General features: G+C 39.8%; 3 protein-coding genes across 4 annotated transcripts in view; all 3 read left to right on the top strand.

Annotated features, from left to right (window-relative positions):
• Positions 1-24: 24 nt before the first annotated feature.
• On the top strand, positions 25-7,611 carry LOC120300969 (C-factor-like). Of its 2 annotated transcripts, none has more exons than XM_039327560.1 (6): positions 25-292; positions 497-548; positions 1,170-1,357; positions 1,666-1,824; positions 3,521-3,628; positions 7,423-7,611. In XM_039327560.1, exons 1-6 carry the CDS (start codon positions 68-70, stop codon positions 7,444-7,446), a joined length of 756 nt encoding a protein of 251 aa, XP_039183494.1. In that variant the 5' UTR covers positions 25-67; the 3' UTR covers positions 7,447-7,611. The 2 variants fall into 2 exon arrangements, with proteins under 2 accessions (XP_039183494.1, XP_039183493.1); XM_039327559.1 differs by lacking the exon at positions 7,423-7,611 and adding an exon at positions 5,625-5,815 and having other exon boundaries at positions 27-292.
• Positions 7,612-7,792: 181 nt separating this feature from the next.
• LOC120300973 (C-factor-like) lies at positions 7,793-13,221 on the top strand. Its single transcript, XM_039327570.1, has 7 exons — positions 7,793-8,351; positions 8,750-8,873; positions 9,667-9,718; positions 10,530-10,717; positions 11,243-11,401; positions 12,145-12,249; positions 13,051-13,221. Exons 2-7 carry the CDS (start codon positions 8,784-8,786, stop codon positions 13,162-13,164), a joined length of 708 nt encoding a protein of 235 aa, XP_039183504.1. The 5' UTR covers positions 7,793-8,351; positions 8,750-8,783; the 3' UTR covers positions 13,165-13,221.
• Positions 13,222-19,063: 5,842 nt separating this feature from the next.
• Positions 19,064-20,193, top strand: part of LOC120300932 (short-chain dehydrogenase srdF-like) — a 4,842-nt gene continuing 3,712 nt past the window's right edge. The window contains exons 1-2 of the mRNA XM_039327500.1: positions 19,064-19,325; positions 20,104-20,193. The exon at positions 20,104-20,193 is cut by the window's right edge and continues 69 nt beyond it. Of these exons, the coding sequence (XP_039183434.1) occupies positions 19,179-19,325; positions 20,104-20,193 (237 nt within the window). The 5' untranslated portion in view covers positions 19,064-19,178. The remainder of the gene's footprint in view (positions 19,326-20,103) is intronic.

Raw genomic sequence — 20,193 nt, 5'->3', positions numbered from 1 at the left:
TTTTAGTTTTGACGTTTATCGGAAGATCTTAAAATGGGTGTGGTGTCATCTCCATAATTGTGCTTCTATGATGGGAAAAAGGCATTTGAAGGAAGTCTTTCAGAGGCTGAAAGCAGACACAGCAGCTCCTGGAGAAATGGCGAAGTCAGTGGATTTCTCCGTTTTCAGCGTCCTGGTGACAGGATCTAATCAGGGGATCGGTCTGGGTCTGGTGAAGAGATTTCTGGAGCTGCCCTGTCCTCCCAAATGGGTCTTTGCTACAACCCTTGACCTGGAGGGAGAAGAAACCAAGGTAGGAATCAGTTCACCTAGCAGGACAATGGGAGACAATAGTTATTGTGTTGAATAGAGATTGAAATGACGTCTAATGAAGGAGGAATTGCATACTTTTCCTGCTTGCTCTTGCTTTTGAGATTGTCCTCGTCGACATCCAGCCGACTCTCTCATTGTCTGTGAGTTTTAATGCACGGAAAAATTATTTTTTTGTTTCCTCCAGGAGCTAAGAGAGCTGGCTTGCAAATGTCCGAATCTAGTGGTCTTGCAATTAGGTGAGTTCCAAGGCCATGTGAAAATGGGGCAAACTTGGTACGACAGGCATGTCCAGAGCAACAAAATTCAAAGTTATCCTCAGAACTAACCAAAGCTATAACATCATTGGCTGGGTTCATGAAAGTTAATTTCCCAGAGAGAAAAGAATTTAACTTACATGCCTCCGCATGTTAGACTAGCTTTCTCTGGAGAACGTTTTGAACAACGAGGTATTCTGGGATGTATCTGTGGTTCCAGGGTGTTCCATTTGGAGAAAGACTCTGCAGCTTTGGTGTTGAATTCATCACATTCATATATTGTTGATGTGGACAGCTGATTGATCAATAAACATATTTGTTGGTGTTTGTGGTTGGGTTTCTTTGAGTTGGGGTAGATCGTTTTGTCACACACACACATACACACACACACACACACACACACACACACACAAATAGACAAGCTGCTCCTCCTTCCAAGAGGTGGGAGTCAGATAAAGCACAATTCATGAGCATCTGAGATAAAGTAACTCCCCGTATCTCTCTGGTTTGAGAAGGGAGGAGACTGTGGTTTCAGGAAATTCATCCTGTGCAATTCTGAAACTCAAGGTTGCTGACGTTTTTAGTAACGTTGCTTTTCCTTAGATGTTACTAAACTTGAAAGCATCCAGGCCGCTGTGAAAGAAGTGCAGAAGTGTGTTGGAGAAGGTGGGCTGACCATCCTGTACAACAATGCTGGCATTTGGGACACAAATGATCTGCAAACAGAAAATGCCAAAGATATGATGAGAGTTTATTCTGTCAATACCATTGGTCCACTACAAATGAGTCAGGTTTGTTTTATGAACAAAACACTCTTCAATGCAAGGAAGACTGCTTTAATTGGGAGTATGGTAATACTGTAATGCTCAAAACAACAAGGTAGACATTGTACAGTGATTTGGGAGCAGGTGGAAACATTAGGGGTGTGGGGTTTTGTTAGGGAGTGTTGGAACACAGCACTTTTCCTGGGTGTGGTCAGGCCTGGATGACTCTATGAAGGTCCCCTTGCAGCAGGTGCCAGAAGACCTTTCCCTGCATTGTACAGTTCCTTTCTCTAGACATGACTGTAGCTCCTTCTCTCTTTTCTTCTCTCTACAAGGCCTTCCTACCCCTGCTGAAGAAGGCAGCCCGGAGAAGCCCATGTCAAGGGCTGAGTAGCAGCAAGGCGGCTGTTATCAACATGTCCAGCATTGCAGGCTCAATTGAACTTATGGCTCACTGGGACCAATCTCAAGTCATTGGATACCGCTGTGCTAAGGTATCTAGTGAGTTTTCTAGGTGGATCTGCCTGCAGATATTGAGACCTCCTTTTTCATGCATGAATGCATTTGTTGTGTCCCTAAGTAGCATATTAATCAATTGCTGAGATGGCGCACTGCCCTGGTTCAGCAGTGATGGTTTCCTGCTGTCATCTTTGCCCTTCCATCTGCAGTTTTCCCAATTTTGATGCAGACAAAATTGTTTGAAAATACTCACTTCCCCTTTTGGGCTCTTCCCCACAAGAACTTTGTCAAAATTCAGTGGGAAAGGATTCTTTGAAAAAAAAAAAGAGATTTCATTTATTTTTGAGAATGATTTACCTCTAATGTAAGGACTCAGGTTAAGAAAAGAAAAAGGTAACTTGAACAGGTTTGTTTTTGTACATTTTTGTACTACCAAAATGTTACCATTTTCATTTATTGTATAAAAGTCAACAACTCATCAGGAACCAACAAAAACAAAACAATACCAGTAGAAATGTTTGCGTTGGGGTGGTACAAATACTTCTTATTTGCAAAAAGCAGCTGCATTGGTAGCCTGGTACTCAACTGCTTTGAAACTCATCCAATTTGCTACTCGTATTTTGATGTGAACATTTTGTCCCAGTATTCATTGTTTGTTTGGTACTCAACGCACAAGCTGGAACATGTCAATGTTGACTACCTTGTGACTCACTACATTATTCCTTAGGGGGAAAAAAATCTTTCGTACTCATCAGTTTTGATAATCATACCTCCCGTACTAATTAATGATGAGTACCAACGTACCACTAAATTGTTTTTACAGGCAAGACAGATTTTTTTTAAAAATATATTTTATTGATTTTTTAAACATAAACACCTTAATACTTGGTAAACAGCATGTTGTCTGGACTTATATTTGCAAGGCAATAACTAACAATCAGTTTCTATATTGCAAAATCCACATAATAGCTTTGCTTGATTTTCTCTTCTTCCAATAATATTCTCTTTGCCAACCTTGAATTGATACAATTCTTATTAGTTTGATAGGTAACAATTAAATATAAGGATTTTTCTAAAATTTCTACAAATAATAATCCCATCAATATCATGCTTCTTTTCTATCTGGTCATCTTGGTTGCCTCGTCATAAATCCTGTTTATAAATTTGTTTTCCCTACAATGTTCAAAACATTCTTACTGGTTAAGATTTTCTCAAGGTTAATTACATTTAAGTATTTAAATCTCTTTTCCTCGTACAGGCCATCCCAACACTTTTACATTTCTCGTGTCTAAAAAAATAAAAAGAAAGACAAAAAGACAGAGAGAGAGAGAGAGAGAGAGAGAGAGAGAGAGAGAGAGAGAGAGAGAGAGAGAGAGAGAGAGAGAGAGAAGAATAAGAATAATATACTACTTAAAATACATATCCCTCTTAAACTAATATACATTTATTTCCATTTTTTTTGTTCTTTTTACTCATAATTAAACAGATTATTAAGCAGACCTGGACCCACATTTTTTCACTTGCATGAGAGGCAGAATAATTAAGATACACATTTGTTCCCTTGTGTGATCTCAATCTTTCAGTTCATTGCTGGTATGCCTCATAGGCCTTTCCAGCCCCATGTAACATTTAATCTACAACATCCTATATATACTGTTTATCTCCACTTTATCCTTCCTTTTTTCCTTCAATGCATTTTCCCCTCATGGGTTCTTTTTTTCCCTCTTATAGGCTGCTCTAAATATGCTTACCAAGTGCCAGTCTCTTGAGTATCCGGCTGACGGCATTATGACTGTCGCCATCCATCCTGGAATAATCAACACTGCTCGCAACCCATTTGTAAGTTTTTTGACCTGGGAAACCAATAAAGGACAATATTTGAAGCTCGGGGTTGATATGAGGGGTCTGTGCTTGGTTGTTTTTGTGCAGACGTGTCATTACCCAAACTAGGTAACATCATCAGAGCTAGTGATAATGTTCCCTAGCACTGATGACTAGGATTGACGATATTACATAGTTTGAATAAGCAACTTCTACAAGAACATAACCAAGCTCAAAGAGCACCGAGGATCCCTTATGTCATGAGAAAAAGATATAACACATTCATATGTATTCGGCTATCTATGAATCAACATAAATGCACATTTTCAAAGATGTATGAATGATAAAGGAGAATATTTGTAGTTCAAGGTTGAAATGAGGGTCTTTGGTGCTCTCTGAGCTGCTTAGTTGTTTTCTTGCAGACATTTCATTACCCAAACTAGCTAACACCGGTACACTGATGATGTTACCTAGTTTGGGTAATGAAATGTCTGCAAGAAAAAAACCAAGCAGCTCAGAGAGCACCAAGGACCCATCACCTTTGAATGACTTAATGGTGAGTCCCTGAAAATATTCTTATTATTTGTGGACAAATAATGTGCTAGTGTAAAAATAGATGCCTCAAGTACTTCTGTTAAAGTTATGCTGCACTTTGAATCAAAACATCGAATTAGGTGTAAAGACAGTAAAGGAACAGAATCTTTAACAGAACAAAAAGAGCAACAAAGATGATTAGGGAACTAGAGGCTAAAGCATATAAGGAACGGTTGCTGGAATTGGTTATGTCTCGTTTAATGAAGAGAAGGACAAGGGGTGATATGATAGCAGTGTTCCAATATCTCAGGGGCTGCCACAAAGAAGAGAGAGTCAAGCTATTTTCCAAAGCACCTGAAGGCAGGACAAGAAGCAACAGATGGAAACTAAGCAAGGAGAGAAGCAACTTAGATCTAAGGAGAAACTTTCTGACAGTTAGAACAATTAATCAGTGGAACAACCTGCCTTCAGAAGCTGTGAATGCTCCAACACTGGAAATTTTTAAGAAGAGACTGGACAGCCATTTGTCTGAAATGGTATAGGGTTTCCTGCCTGAGCAGGGGGTTGGATTAGATGACCTCCAAGGTCCCTTCCAACTTTATTATTATTATTATTATTATTATTATTATTATTATTGATCATCGCATAGTCAGCCAGATGTTCAGACTGGATTTGGCATTTTGTCTACCTACCTTACCAAGGACTGGGATAGGCAGATGTGGATTTTTGATGGTATTACAGATATCGTTGAGTTCCTAATAAGACTGCCTTTTGCAATTGACTAATGGTGAATTTGTCAATGCCAATGGTGTTCAAGTGGTGCTCCAGTTGTTTTGGGATTGCACCTATTGGTACTACCCAATCTTATTATATTATTATTATTATTATTATTATTATTATTATTATTATTATTATTATGAACAACCTTCCCCTATAAAAATTAAAATCCATTTCCTCTTTAAAAAAATCTACTAAATCTTACCTTCTCATGTTTGAATCTCTTCTACTGGTGATTCTGCAGTGTTTCTGCAGGAAAGCATGTGCGTATATACAAAATGAAAGGACTCGGTCCATGTTATACCTGAGATTCAAAGCAGGGTTGACCCTTTGTTTTGGAAATCATAACGGGAAAATTCGCATACTAAAGCAAATAATAAGAGTTCCACTTTGCAAATATTAATTTTATTGACTAAGTACCGGCACTTGCAAGGCCTGCTCATCCATGATTAATTTAACTAACCCAAACTTAGGGATTTACAGGATGCTTTGTATCATCACCCATCACAGGGGATGTGCTTGTATGCTGTACTTTTATAAGCCAAAATGAGATTGGCCAGTTTAAATACAAATCCGTCTCTATATTAGAGTTGAATATTTATGGTCAAGAGGCCCAACTGCCTTCTGCTGATCTGCTTAGGTGAGTGTTCTGGGTTGGCCAGGACTGATTCTCTAAACCTTATAAGGTCCTTTTTTGTGGCAGTGGGAAATCAGCATGGAAGAGAGCACGCGGGGCATCATGACGGTGCTGTCCAAGCTCCGTGAAGAAGACAATGGGACCTTTCTGGATTGGTTGGGTCGCCCAGTTCCCTGGTGATCCATCAGTCTCTCCTTAATGTCGTTGACTCATAATAAAGTGAGAAGCAATAAATAAATCACTGAATGTCATGAAAATCTTGATTTTGTTTTCTCTTTCTTTCAGAAGCTTTTATTTAAAAAAAAAATAACCAATATTCTTCATGTCTCATATGCAATGTGAGAGGATGAGGAAATAAGCCTCATGTGTCAAGTCTATACCATGATCTATTAGTTTCAAATACTTATCAAATATTTATCTTTAATCATTTTAAATATTTGAATCCCAGGTGCAAACATTTGAAAAACAATAAAGTTACTGAATTCCGGGATACAAAAGAACCTTTTAATCACTGAGCTTTCATCAACCTCCTGTTAATATCATCAAAGTAAGGGCTAAAGGTGGGAAGAACATATATATATATATATATATATATATATATATATATATATATATATATATTTTCTGAGGTTTTCGCGGGTGTTTGTATGTAGGTCTTTGGTTGTTCGGGTTTTCTCCCGCGTAAAATTGGAAGTGTCTTGGCGACGTTTCGACGAAGTCCCATTCGTCATCTTCAGGCTGTTGTTTTCAGCTTCGTGCTTTGAGCAGCAATGTGTGGTCTTAGCTGTTTCTTCCTTTTAACTGCCAGTGGGGGTATGAACTGATTGGGTGGGAGCTTGGCTTTGTTCTAATTGGGTGGACATTGCTGCTCAAAGCACGAAGCTGAAAACACCAGCCTGAAGATGACGATTATATATATATAATCAATTACCAATAAAGCGTGAACACCAGGAATATAATAAACTATAAAAGTTTAATACCATCACCGATCACCAAGCTTTCATCAGATACTTCTGACATCGTCAGGGTTAATGCTGGTCTGTGGGAGAGTGCCTTTATAGGTGAGCCGTCATTTGCACACGGCTCCTAGATCTTGTCATAGGTCCTAATTGATTTAACTGCTTTTTAATTAAGGCTTCCATACTGATGACTCCTCTTTTCTTGCTTTTACTGCTTGTGGGTGTGTCATTATTCCCCTCTACCTCCCACTGCCTTGAATTAAGGAGGTTCTTTCCTCCCCTTTTTTGGTCATTCATATCTCTAAGTTGTTCCTTCTTCACACCTCCGTGTCTCCTACCTTCCTCCTTCTTCTGATCTTTACTTGCTCCCCAATTGTCATCCCTCATTCTATGGGGGAGCACTCTCAGCCTTTCTCCCCATCCCTTGCTTTCCATTTCCCTCTCTTTGGCTGCATAAACTCCGTTTCTGTCATTGCCATTCCGTCTGACATCTACTTGCTCTTTCACCCCATTGTCAATGTTCTCGGACTCCATGTCAGACTGAAACCCTTGAATATCTCCTTCCTCCTCACACAAGCCCTCGTGTGCCCTGTGTGACAGTTTAATGGTCAGGTCATAGTATGTGTAATCAACCTGCCCGTTCCCCCGCATTCAGCCGCACTAGTTCCAGCTCAGCCGTACAACCCGTACAACCCGGCTTGTCAAGATATAAACGGAATCTGGCTTGTACGGCTGAGCCGGAACTAGTGCGGCTGAATGCGGGGCAACAGGCAAGTTGATTACACGTTCTATGACCGGACCATTAAACTGTCACACAGGTATATATGTAGGTTCTTCCCACCTTTAGCCCTAATGACTGCAGTATTTTTAGGGTTTAGTTACTGTTGCTGTTTTTTTTTTTTTAGGGGTTTGGCTGGTATGTTGAATGACACCAATTGCGTTGATTGACCCAAAGATCTGATGCTCCAAGAGACTGATCTGATGCTCCAAGCTGAAACAGCATGTTGTCTTAACAATGTGATGGTTTTTCAGATGTCACTAATCAAAGCAGTTTACTTTCTTACATGAAATTAAAATACTGAAAATTAAGTTCAGACTAAGTAAATACAGAAGAACAATAAGGCTGAAAATGGGTCATCAGAAATTTGGACCATGTCGTGTGTGTGTGTTGGATTAGTCTCTCTTTCTTTCTCATTTTATCTTGCATCAGAAAAAATTCAAACACAAAACTAACCTGTCTGTAAGACACAACAAATTATAATGTTAGTCATCTATTTGTTAGGGCATTTTATTGACATGGGGTCAATCCATGAAAAGGTTCCTTTTGATCCTGGTCGCAATGGTAGATCTCTCTACCAGCAGACCCACGGAAGGCATCCGTGCTTCCTCTTAGTTAAAGCTCTAAAATTAATTCATTATTAGCTTTAATAATGATTTCCTATTAGCTTCAGAAGTAAACTGCCTAGTTGCTAACATAGCTGGTACAGAACAGACGTCACATTGCTCACAGGGAATGTGATCCAATAAAATCTCTGAAGATTGAAGATAAATTTCCTGGCTTTTATTACCTTTTAATCCAACAAGTATTGAAAAATGGTAGTGGTCCTCTTTAAAACTGGCTTTCTTCTCCCTCTTCCTAACATAATTGAGCGTCCATATGTGGGTGTTCCAAAGACATATCTCAGCAGCATGGGTCTGGAGGCTCCAGTGTCAACAAGGATTTTACTGGGGTCATTTAACTCTCCAGGGTCTGCATCAACTGAAGTTTTGGAATCAACTCTAATACGAGGATTGAGAATTCATAGTGAGGTCAGACAGCTGCTGATCTGTTTAGGTGAGGATTCTGTGCTGGCAGAACCGATTCTTTAAATCTTATGAGATGCTATTTTGTGACATACAGAAATCAGCATGGAAGAAAGCACACAAGGCATCATGACTGTGTTTCCAGGTTTTGTGAAGAGGACAATAGGGCTTAAAATGTCTTTTTGTTAGCAATTTTAATTAAAATATCATCCACAACTACCTGCAGATTGTATTGCGGCAGTACTAGTCTGAATCCTGAAATTTTAGTTTTGACGTTTATCAGAAGATCTTAAAACGGGTGTGGTGTCATCTCCATAATTGTGCTTCTTTGATGGGAAAAAGGCATTTGAAGGAAGTCTTTCAGAGGCTGAAAGCAGACACGGCAGCTCCTGGAGAAATGGCAAAATCAGTGGATTTCTCCGTTTTCAGTGTTCTGGTGACAGGATCCAATCGGGGGATCGGTATGGGTCTGGTGAAGAGGTTTCTGGAGCTGCCCTGTCCTCCCAAATGGGTCTTTGCTACAACTCGGGATATGGAGGCAGAGAAAAGTAAGGTAAGAATCAGTTACCTGGGGGACAATAGTTATTGTGTTGAATGGAGATTGAAATGACCTTGGTTCAAGTCCTCAGTTGACCATGATGCTCACAGATGATTGGGGGCCTCCTGAGTATCCCCATGCCTACTTGCTCCCCAGGGTTGTTGTTGGGGAGAAAAAAATTGAGAGCACCATCTACACTTACTAAGCTTCCAGATGAAAGACGGAAGAAGATGTGGCCTTGAAAATCACACAATTAACTATCTTATCCTGTAGTGATGGTTGGAATGACAGAGGTGAGCAAGCTGGGCAGATTGTCCTCAGCAGCACCAGATTTGGTAGCTGTTTGTTCCAGTTAAGAAAATCAGAGGTAGCAATGAGATGTGGACTGTCGGTTGGGGACTCTAGCTGTACTGAATGGATTCACACATTATGTTAAACCTCAAAGTGGTTTGTTACCATTTGTTTTATTGGAGCTGTAATATTGCACAGCTGCCATTTAATGAAAAAGACACTGTATACTTTTCCTAGTTGGTCCTCTTTTTTGATATTATTTTTTTTAGAATCTTGCTCAGCTTGTTACTTGCTCCTGATATATAATTACAAGTTTTATTTCTTAAGGTTTGGTTTTGTTCAGCTACTAATATTGTATGGCTGCCATCTAGTGAAAAAGAAATTGCATATTTTTCCTGTTTGCTCTTCCTTTTGACATTGTCCTCTTTGACATCCAGCTCAAATTATTCTCTGCTTCTTGGACGTAATTGTGAGGATTACCTTAGAAAAATACCCCATGATCTTTATTTTCCTCTAGGAAGTGAAAGAGTTGGCTTGCAAACATCTGAATCTCGTGGTGTTACAGTTAGGTAAGTTTCAAGGAACTTGTGCAAATAGGATACATTTTGCACTACACAAATGTGTAAAGTGTCAAGCTAGAAGCCATTCTTGGAACTAATATGACTTGCAGAATCACTAGTTGGGTGGTGAACTGCAGGGTTTTTAGGGTTTAGTTACTATTGGTGGGTTTTTTTTAGGGGTTTGGCTGGTATGTTGAATGACACCAGTTGTGTAGTTTGTCAGTTAACAGAATGAGTTAGAGCTATAAGCTCTGGACTTCAAAAAAACCAATGAGAATGACATGTCAGGAACAAAAGAGAGAAAACTAATGAAGTCTTTTTGCAGCCCTGATAGGATAGCCCCAATTCATTTGGGCAAGCAAACTTTATATCAGGATGGGTTCAGAGATCTCACAATCTCTACTGCAATATGATAGCTTGATCTAGGGTATTGGATAGATGAAGTAAATTGTAAGATAATTCCATTGGTTTTGAGTATAAAGTTATGACTTGAGTATGATGCGCAAATATACTCTGGGTCACAATTGATCTTTGATCTCACTCATCAAGACCAGCTAACTGATTTTTTTTCAGCTCTGCTTGGAGCCCAGTTTTTTAAGAGAGATTGGGTGTGTGATCTTAAAGTTCTTATATTTAGACAATATCACTCTAGGTTTGCTGCTGACTGATCCATGCCTCAACTATTGGGGGCTGGTAGCTGCCAAGATGGCTGGTTGCAAGGATGGATACACAAATCTTATAAAGTTTGAAGGAAAGTCCTCCTTAGCAATTGTGAAATGGCATGCTGGCTCCATTTCAAGTAATGTTAATTGTTCCACAGATGTCACCAAACTTGAGAGCATCCAGGCAGCTCTGAAAGAAGTGGAAAAGTGCGTTGGAGAAGGTGGGTTGACCCTCCTAGTCAACAATGCTGGCATTAGGTTGTTCAATGATCTTGAAACAGAAAATGCCAAGAATATGATGACAATATATTCCACCAACACCATTGGCCCTCTGCAAATGAGTCAGGTTTGTTAATGTTTACGTTTTCAGAACCATCCTTACAGGCAAACAAGTCTGATTTATTAAGTAAGACTAAAACACTGAACAATGGAGTTCTACGTAACTGAAGTCATCACAAGTAGAAAATGTGTACTGGTTTGGAAGCAGGTTGTAACAACTGAGAGTTTGCAATTACACTTTCTCTTCTGCAGTGGGTTGGGTCAGAAGAACTGTTGTTAGTTGTTTGTGAGTCAGTTTGTGGTCAAAATAAACTATATCCCTTCAGAGTTAGACACTCTGAAGACTCCACAGAGAAATGAAGTGGAGATAGAGTCATGTTTTCAAAAGTTGTGAGGGATTCATTTTAATCCACAGGAAACTGCCAGGAAATGCCTAGAATTGTGTGATCTCCAGAATCTACCACTTACCACCAGACCATCGTATAGCTGTATGATGCTGGCTTTTGATGCTGCCATCTCGCAATCCCTTTCCCTAGATTTAACTGCAGCCCATTCTTTCTTTTCCTTCCTTCCTTCCTTTCTTTCTTGAAAGGCCTTTCTGCCCCTGCTGAAGAAGGCAGCCCAGAGAAATCCACAGGAAGGGCTGAGCTGTAGCAAGGCGGCCATTATCAATATCTCCAGTGCTGGAGGATCAATGGAAGTGATGCTTCTTTGGTATAAGTGGAAAGGAATCGGCTATCGTTGCAGTAAGGTAATGTGCAGTAATGCGATGCCTTCATGAAAGTTCGTGCACACAGACAAAACCTAATGACCAGAAGGAAGAGTCTTTACAGAGATGACTGAACCTTTCTGTATCTACCTGGGGAATAAACATGCATCTATTATCCACCTGTGAGATTGAGCAGATGGTGCATCACAACAAGAAGAGTTTTTAACTGTTCATTCTTGCCATTCTGCAAAGGCTGTTGCAAGGGTTTTAACTGGCCCAGCATTGCCCTATATTGATCTTGCAGTCTTAGTCAAACCACCATGATCCCAAATGCCCTAAATACGTTTGGGCAAAGTTTGAAGACTTTTGCAGAGATTGAGGGTACCAGAATTCTAGCCTCTGCATTTGAAACTGTAAAAGTACCCAAGAGGATTTAAGAAGGATACAGAAAATTTAATAATTTTATTGTTAATTATAATTATATCCATCCATCTACTTCCTTTGTAGAGAGCTGAGCATTTTGTTAGTGTCTTACCCAAATTCTTTTAGAAAAAAAAATAAATTTAAATGAAACTGTTGCAACTCTGAAATTTCATTCTTGTCTGTTTGCAATTTGCATTACCTTTGGAGTCAAGGCGAGCTGCTTAGAGAAATTCTGAAGGACTTCCTACTTCTTCCATTTCCTGACTGATACACCTAATATCTTGTATTAGTTGACCATATTTTTTCCTTCTATCATCTCTTCAGTGCATTCCCTGCTCAACTTTGTTGTTTGTCCCCAACAGACTGCTTTAAACATGCTCACCAGATGCCAGTCACTTGAGTATTCACGCCATGGGATTCTCTCTGTCTGCATCCATCCTGGCTGGGTGAAGACGACTTACAAAGAAGTAAGTACTTTAACCTAGAAAAAGGAAAACCTATTCAGACATGCATCAATGACCTAATGATGAGTTTGGGTGTTCTGATTATTTGTGTTTTTAGCATTTTGTTTACTATCGTATGAATTAGGACAATATACTGAAGCAAACACATAAACGCTCCTTGACTGTTAGGCAAATACTGATCATCGTACAGACTGAATGAGCAATTTGTGTTCCATGTAAAGATGATGGAAGTCTGGCACTCTTAACAATGCAAACTGAATAGATTCTAAACAAACTTTCCTTCCCATTTTTCTCCCAAAGAAATTGATCTAATCTCTTCCCAACTTCCAAAAAAATCTTGAAGGGATGAGATAGGCTTTTGTCAACGATGTTGAGATAGGTGCTGCCCAGCCCCCTGGTTAACCCAGTGGCTGTACTTAGCCTTGGTTATCTTTCTGTAGTCACCACCTTTTGTATAGTCACCTATAAAGACAAGAGGGGAGAGAGATCCCTTCAGACTTGCAAGATTAAGGTAATCCAGACAAAAACCATATCTAGCAGGGCTAGCTCTGTTTCATTATAAGGTTATATTAGCAGAATCCTGCAAGACTAAAGGTACATCTCTACCCACTCACTTTTACAGTCCAAGAAGCCAGGAAACTTCTTTTCTGAGATGTTTGCCACGTCGACACTACTTCTGCAGGCTCAGCTGCCTCTTCTCTGACCATTGTCCGGTCTGTGGCTCTTCCTACTGTCTCCCAAAGAGGATCCCACATGCCATTATAGGAAGTTGGGCTGTGCTGATGAGTTTCTTTTTTGTTACAGGCAGATCTAACCGTGGAAGAGAGCACACAAGGCATCGTGACTGTGCTTTCCATGCTTTCTGAGAAGGATAATGGGACCTTTGTGGACTGGTTGGGTCGACAGGTACCCTGGTGAACCATTGGCTTCCTAATCCTTGGACACCTAATATATTCTCAAGTAATGAATCTCCAATAAATCAACGATTGTCATGAAAAACTTGTCTTTGTTTTCCCTTCTTCATTGCATGTCTATGTGACATTTGTCTTCACTGAGGGGATGTTGTAAAATAACACCCTGGTATGGTTTTTTTGCCTTTTTATGAGCTTTGCATGAGTGATCAGTGTGATATGTGTCTCCATCTACTTTTATTTCTTCAGGAAGAAGCTTTGGAAAACAAAGATGGTTGGTTCAAGAGGGTGCTATTGTCACCTTTTGGGTGTTCAGTAAAGGTGTTTCATTCCTTGCCATCTTTTTTTCCTATCCAGGTGCAAATTGTAATCCCTGAGAACCACAACATTTGGGGTCTCAGTATGTTTCAATTAAGTCCTTAAAGCCAGATTTGTTGAGAAATTAAAAACCTTGAAGTTCTGGTGCTTCTCCTCCATAGCTGCATTTCTTAAATTGGACAGAAAAATATCAGCCAACGGTGGACAAATAACCTAGAGCAGTAACCTCTAGGCTAGTTTTTCAAGACATCAGCAGCTTCTTAGACACTAGCATACCACTGCAGTAAGGTATTGGGAGTTATATGGCCTGTACATAAAATGTCCTATCTGCAGAAAGACCGTGAAACCTGACAGGAATGGTTTTTTCCAGGGTTGATTGACTGCGTTCATCCATATCCAAATAGGCAACATAATCATGCATTGATTTGTTACCTATTAGTTAAATGTAAGAACATTTGGGAACTCAAAAGAGTTGTCATGTTTTATCTTCATTGCATGCTTTTTTCCATGAGATATTTGTCTTACATGAGCACAAATGATCCATGGACTGGTTCTTTCTCTGTTTACACGTGCTGCAGATCAGGCTTTGGAATACTTAAGGGACACATTCTGGCCTGTCTGCTCATGTCCACCTCTGGCTACCTCTGTTCCCCTCTGAACACTCTGGGAGAAAATATGTTCCAAGACAAACGCCCAAAACATCAGTCTCTTGGAGACAAAAGGAAGGCCATGGACAGAATTGATCTGCCATTCTTTCGGTTGCAAAATGGTCCTAATTGAAACATGTTTCTACTCAGAGCAGGGGCCTTAATTTAACATGCCTGTTTTTCAAAACATTCACAGAATCCTTGACGCTGATTTCTAGGTTTGCTTTCTGAAGAGCACAACAGGAACTTTGTGGATTGGTGGGTCATCAACTTCCCTGGTGATCCAGCTGTCTCACCCCAATGTCATCAGCACTGTCATGGACAAATGTGGAAGCTACCTAGCTGCCCTTGAGAAGATGATGACTTACAGGTATAGACCCAAAGATCTGAATATCAACGCTGCTAACATCAGATGTTTTTGCTTTGCCAACAGTTGGAGATGCAACCATTTTCTTCCTATGTTTTACTCTTAGAGTTAGAGCTAGAGTTAGATGATGCTAGGAATGTGCATGAGAGTTTAGCTAGATGTAACAATACTGGACCTAGTGTGTGACTCAAGGTTATTGAAATAAGAGATGATAAGAATTTGCGGGCTGGAGGTCTGGAGGGAAAGCCTGCATTGCAAACTAATTGGAGAATGTGATTTATGACTGTTAATCGAGAAGGGAATTGTGCTTTGATACTATGTGCTCAGGGGAGGAGAATCCAGTTTTTGGCTTCGATTGTGTTAGTGCTGATGCTATGTTTCTCAAATAAAGATTCTTTAAGGTAAACAATGCCTCGAAGTTCTTTGAATAGTTTCATCTGTCAGAACCATGATACTGAAGTTCTAAGGGATTGAAACATGCTGAATTAGCCTGCTGTGCTCTTTAAATCATGTAGTTGTTTCTTCAGATGTCACTGATCAAAGCAGCTTACTTTATTAATTAACATGAGTATACTGAACAAGTACACATTAACTACAGCAGAATAATGCTGAAAATAGGTAAGCAGAAATTGCACACTTTTGGAAGAATGGAACATGTGGACACGGGTGCATTGGTGTGTGTATGTGGATTACTCTGCAGTAATTTTCTGGGTGTCCCACAAAACATTATTAATATAGTCCTTAATGGGGTCTTCAACTACAGAAGGAAATTTATGATGCATGGAACAAAAGAAAGAGAAAAATCACTATAAAACCAAGACTGGTTTTTCTATTTAGAAATATTTACTCTTATCATTGTGTTTGTAAATAGTTGTCCTTAATTCATTCTTTTTTGTCAAATAAATTCTTACCTATTTGATCTTATCTATGGTAGTATTGAAAATTATTATTTGATACCAACATTGCTTTTCTTTTTCTATCAAGTTCCATGTCAGCATTTAGGGATTCTCTTTATAGGCTCCAGTGATCAAATTAAAGTGTCTTGAGGTTAGTAATTTTAATTAAAGTCTCAACCACAACTAATTTCAGATTATGCTCTGGCACTACTAGCCTGAGTCAGGAAATTTTGTTTTGGAACCTATCAGAAGATCTTAAGATGGGTGTGGTGTGATCCCCATAATTGTGCTTCCTGTGATGGGGAAAAAAAGGCATTTGAAGGCAGCACTCAAGAAGGTTGGAAGCAGACACCGCAGATCCCAGAGAGATGGCAAAGTCAGACAATTTCTCCGTTTTCAGTGTTCTGGTGACCGGATCCGATCGGGGGATTGGTCTAAGTCTGGTAAAGAGGTTTCTGGACCTGCCGTGTCCTCCCAAATGGGTCTTTGCAACAACCCTTGACCTGGAGGGAGAAGACAACAAGGTGAGCATCACTTCAAGTAGCAGTGGTGAGGTGGACTCCCAGAGACACCAGTTTAGCTTTTAGAAAAAATGTGACAGAGAAATGAAACCCAATTTACTTACAACAGTAAGCTATGACTTATTTTAATTTGACTTTTTGTATCATATTCCATTGTCCAGATTGAAGCAAAGATCTGGGCATCTAACATGATACCAAATATAATACTGTGCTGAGCACAATTTGGGGGATCTATCAGGTAGTCTCCTTTACTTATTTTTTTAAAAAAGATTATTTAATTTTAAAATTCTGTGAGAAGGTAGAGGCTGAAATTATCAATAATTATAAAATTATCACGGTGCAAATCTCAGTGTTGCACTTTAAACCCCATACAACATTTTGATCCGTATCCAGTCAGCCAGCCAGCTGTCAAGGATTGAGCTTATTCCATATTAATATTATATAGATCTCTTCCTTCCCTTCCCATAGAGATGTATATGCGTAGGATTGAATAATAACTGAACTATTATGTTTAGTAGACAAAATATACAATCTGGTATATTTTGGATGATACGTGCAACCATTGTTAAATAAGCAATGTGTGTGGTTGGGCTGCTTCCTACCAAAAGAGTAGTTTCTGATTGTTCTCAAGCCCGAGGCCATAGACAAGACAGTGAGATTCAATTGAGCCCAATCTCTGTTTGGTTACACACACTAGAGAGAATGTTCCCAAACTACAGCTATAATTTTCTAAGTTACTAGATATATCCTATGAGATTCTAGGATGTGATTATCCTAAAACTCTTTCGTCCTCCTTCCAGATTGGCATTTTTTAGTCTCTTTATGTGTGACTCTTTCTGGGAAAGCTCTGAGGTAGACAGATCCTGTCCCCTCAGCTGCTACAGGTGCACAATCCACGATATCAGCCATATGAAGCATGATGATTATTTTTCAAAACTAGACTAATATTTCATAGAGAATTCCAAATATACTCACTGACTTTGAGGAGCTGGAGTCCCCCTCAGCAGCAAAGAAGTTGATTCCTGTTTTATTTTTTCAGTTAAAAAACTTGAAGTAGCAGTGGAGAGCCCCAACTAGTTGAGTTAAGCCATACTTCCGGGGTTCTGATTTTGTGTTTATTCTGAATGTGGTGTGTTAAGGCTTGTTTGTTTGATTCAATAATATTGCAGAGATGGCATCTAAGGCGGGGGAAAATGATGTATTTTTTCCTGCTTCATCTTCCTTTTGATATCGTCGTTTTTGGACTTCAGACCCCCTTCTCACGTGTTTTTTTTTCTACGAAACTCCAAATTTTACTCCAGAGGAAAGCTGAAACTCTGTTATTTTCTTCCTCCAGGAGCTGAAGGAGTTGGCATGCCAGTGTCAGAATCTGGTGGTTTTACAATTAGGTATGTGTATTATTTGTTAATTTGGTTAATTTGTGTAGTCGTCCATCTCACAAATGTGACTGAAAGGCGTACAAAATACAAAACAACACAACCCACTCACAGAAATAAGAAATAACAAAAACTATTCTGTTAGATGCTGAAGGCAGAAGGACACTCCCAATGAATGTGGTATGTGCAAAAAAGTCTTCAAAAAGTGACTTGCCCAAACTATCCTTTGAAGCACCTGGGGAGCGTTTCCACAAAAGGTGGACCTTTCCATATGTGCTTTTCCTTGGAGATGAACTTTGCCTTCCTCCTAAAAATTCACTTTTCTCCATCAAGCTTCATCTCAGACCTGGAAAGACTGGCTATGGTTATGAGGAGGCTAATCTTTTCACTTTGGGGGACAAATGGGATTTATTATTTTTAATACGGGTGGCAACCAAACTCTGCTATCATTTGGCACAAGGCCGTTACCAGGGAATAAGCAGGACTTAACCTAGAATTGTTCAAGAATAATAAAAACATCCAGATTTCTGCTGCCATCGGATCACCAAGAGCTTGGTGGGATTTCCGTTTATAGTTTATCTTCTAAGAGATGTTACAAAAATTGCTGTTTTCCTAATGCTATCCTTAACCCTAATTCTAAGTGCCTAACCCATTCATATGGCTCGCTCACTGTCCCTTGACTTGATGTGGACTCCTATGCTAAGCCTGAACCTTTTTTATATATATATAATTTTTTATTAAATAAGAAAAAGTTTAAAAACATTGAAGATGGTAAATCAGACTTGACCAACATCTCAGTTCATTCCTATTCATAATTAATTAAACTCTATACAAAAACATCACTCTAAACTCAATCTTAACTTATCTCATCACAATGACCTCCAAATTTTTCCCCCCACCACTTATAAAATTTATTCCATATTTGTAAAAATCCATAACATCCTGATTTTTGAGTCTTTTAGTTAACCTATCTAATTCTACGCAATGCATAATTTTATAAATTAAAATTTCCTCACTAGGTACAGCTGAATTTTTCCAATTCTGAGCGAATACTATTCTTGCCGCTGTAACCACATGAATAAATAAATACATATCCTCTTTACTAACATTTTCTTCCACAATTCCTAACAAAAATGTCTCGGGCTTATATTGAACATTTTGTATGCTCATTTCTGTTACCCATTTCCAAACCATACGCCAATACCCCTGTGTTTCCTTACATGACCACCACACATGAAAAAAAAGTGCCCCTTTTTTACATGTCCAACATAAGGCTGAGTATCCTTTATACATTTTGGCTAGTCTTGCTGGAGGGAGATGCCATCTATAAATCATCTTATATGAATTTTTGCTAAGCCTGAACCTTGACTGACTCAGGATTTCTAGTTTTTGACCCTGGGACCCAGACTTTGTCTTGGAGGTCCTGACCATTGACTCAGAGGTGCTGACCTTCAACCAGGGATCCCCATTGACATAAAGTTCATCACCTTTGGGCCTAGAGTCACTACTTTACAACTTTTCAGCTGGAGCCAGAACCTCCTAAGTGGTGACCCTGACCCAGACCCCTCAGGGATTCTATGACCTCTATGCCAAGCTTTAGGTCGTTTGGCTAGCAGATTGAGCTGCTCCATTCCTAGGTTTGACATTTAGTATATAAAATTACAACTATATTACAGCTACAGCTGAAAATGCCCATCTTGGCATCCAGTCTCTCTGTCTAGTTGCTCTTTGATAAGGTAGCAACTTGCATGAATTGACACCAAGACCTATGCAAAGAAACATGGTTCCGAGAACTCCCGTCTAGCAATTCTGAAACCGCTTTAGGCCGATATTGGAATATTATTATTTCCCTCAGATGTCACTAATCTTGAGAGCATCCAGGAGGTTGTGAAAGAAATGCAGAAGTGTGTTGGAGAAAGTGGATTGACCCTCCTCATCAACAATGCTGGCCTTAAAGTGGGCAACAACCTGGAAAGGGAAAACGCCAAGGATATGATGACGGTGTATTCCGTCAATACTATTGGGCCCCTGCAAATGAGTCAGGTCTGTTTATTATTCATTCATCTTTTGGGAATAATTTTCGAGATTTTCAGGATTTTACCGGGATGAAACTGCTATTAGAGACAGGAGCCGTACTGGCACAGTGATATGAATGCAGTATTTCAGGCTAACTCTGCCCATTGCCAGGAGTTTGATCCTGACCAAGTTACGTGTGCTCTTTGGTCAGCACATGCTACACCTCTACTCCACGAGCTGCAGTGGTTGCCAGTATGCTTCCAAGTTCCATTTAAGGTGTTAAGTGAACTATGATCTCCTATGTGACATGGTACTATGTTACCCTCTCTCCCCAGATATAGTGTCCCATTGGTACCAGCAGGAGAGGCATGTAATGGGTCCCATCTACCAACGAGTCATATCTGGTGGAACCCAGGAAGAGAGCCTTTTCTGCTACATGCCCATTTTGGAACATTGTCCTTGTGGGCCTTAGATTAGCCCTGCACCTGCCAACCTTTTTAAAGACCCTGGAGACGTGGCTGTATCCCATGCTTGGGAGATCGAACGTTGGTGTGGAGCTTTCACAATGGCTTTGTTGAGCTTGATACAAGAATGGACTTTGGGCTTCTGACCACAGCTTTTTTTGTTTTAAGCTGGTTATCGATATTTGTATATTGAATTGGCAGGAAGGTCTTTGAGGAGGTCAGCTGAAGCTAACGGAAGACCCTTCGGATAACTGAGTCTGGCTTTTGATCGTCACCATTGGACAGATCCTTTTCCTGGACCTACCTGCATCCCATTCTCTCTTTTCCTTCCTCTCTCAAAGGCTTGTCTGCCCCTGCTGAAGCTGGCAGCCCGGAGAAGTCCATGTCAAGGGTTGAGCTCTAGCAAAGCAGCCATTATCAATATCTCCAGC

The sequence above is a fragment of the Crotalus tigris genome, unplaced genomic scaffold, assembly GCF_016545835.1.
Source record: "Crotalus tigris isolate CLP2741 ecotype Arizona unplaced genomic scaffold, ASM1654583v1 scf7180000024362.2655971311:6658466, whole genome shotgun sequence".
Taxonomy (NCBI): domain Eukaryota; kingdom Metazoa; phylum Chordata; class Lepidosauria; order Squamata; family Viperidae; genus Crotalus; species Crotalus tigris.
The sequence above is the reverse complement of the archived record's forward strand: the minus strand, read 5'-3'. Positions and strand labels throughout refer to the sequence as shown.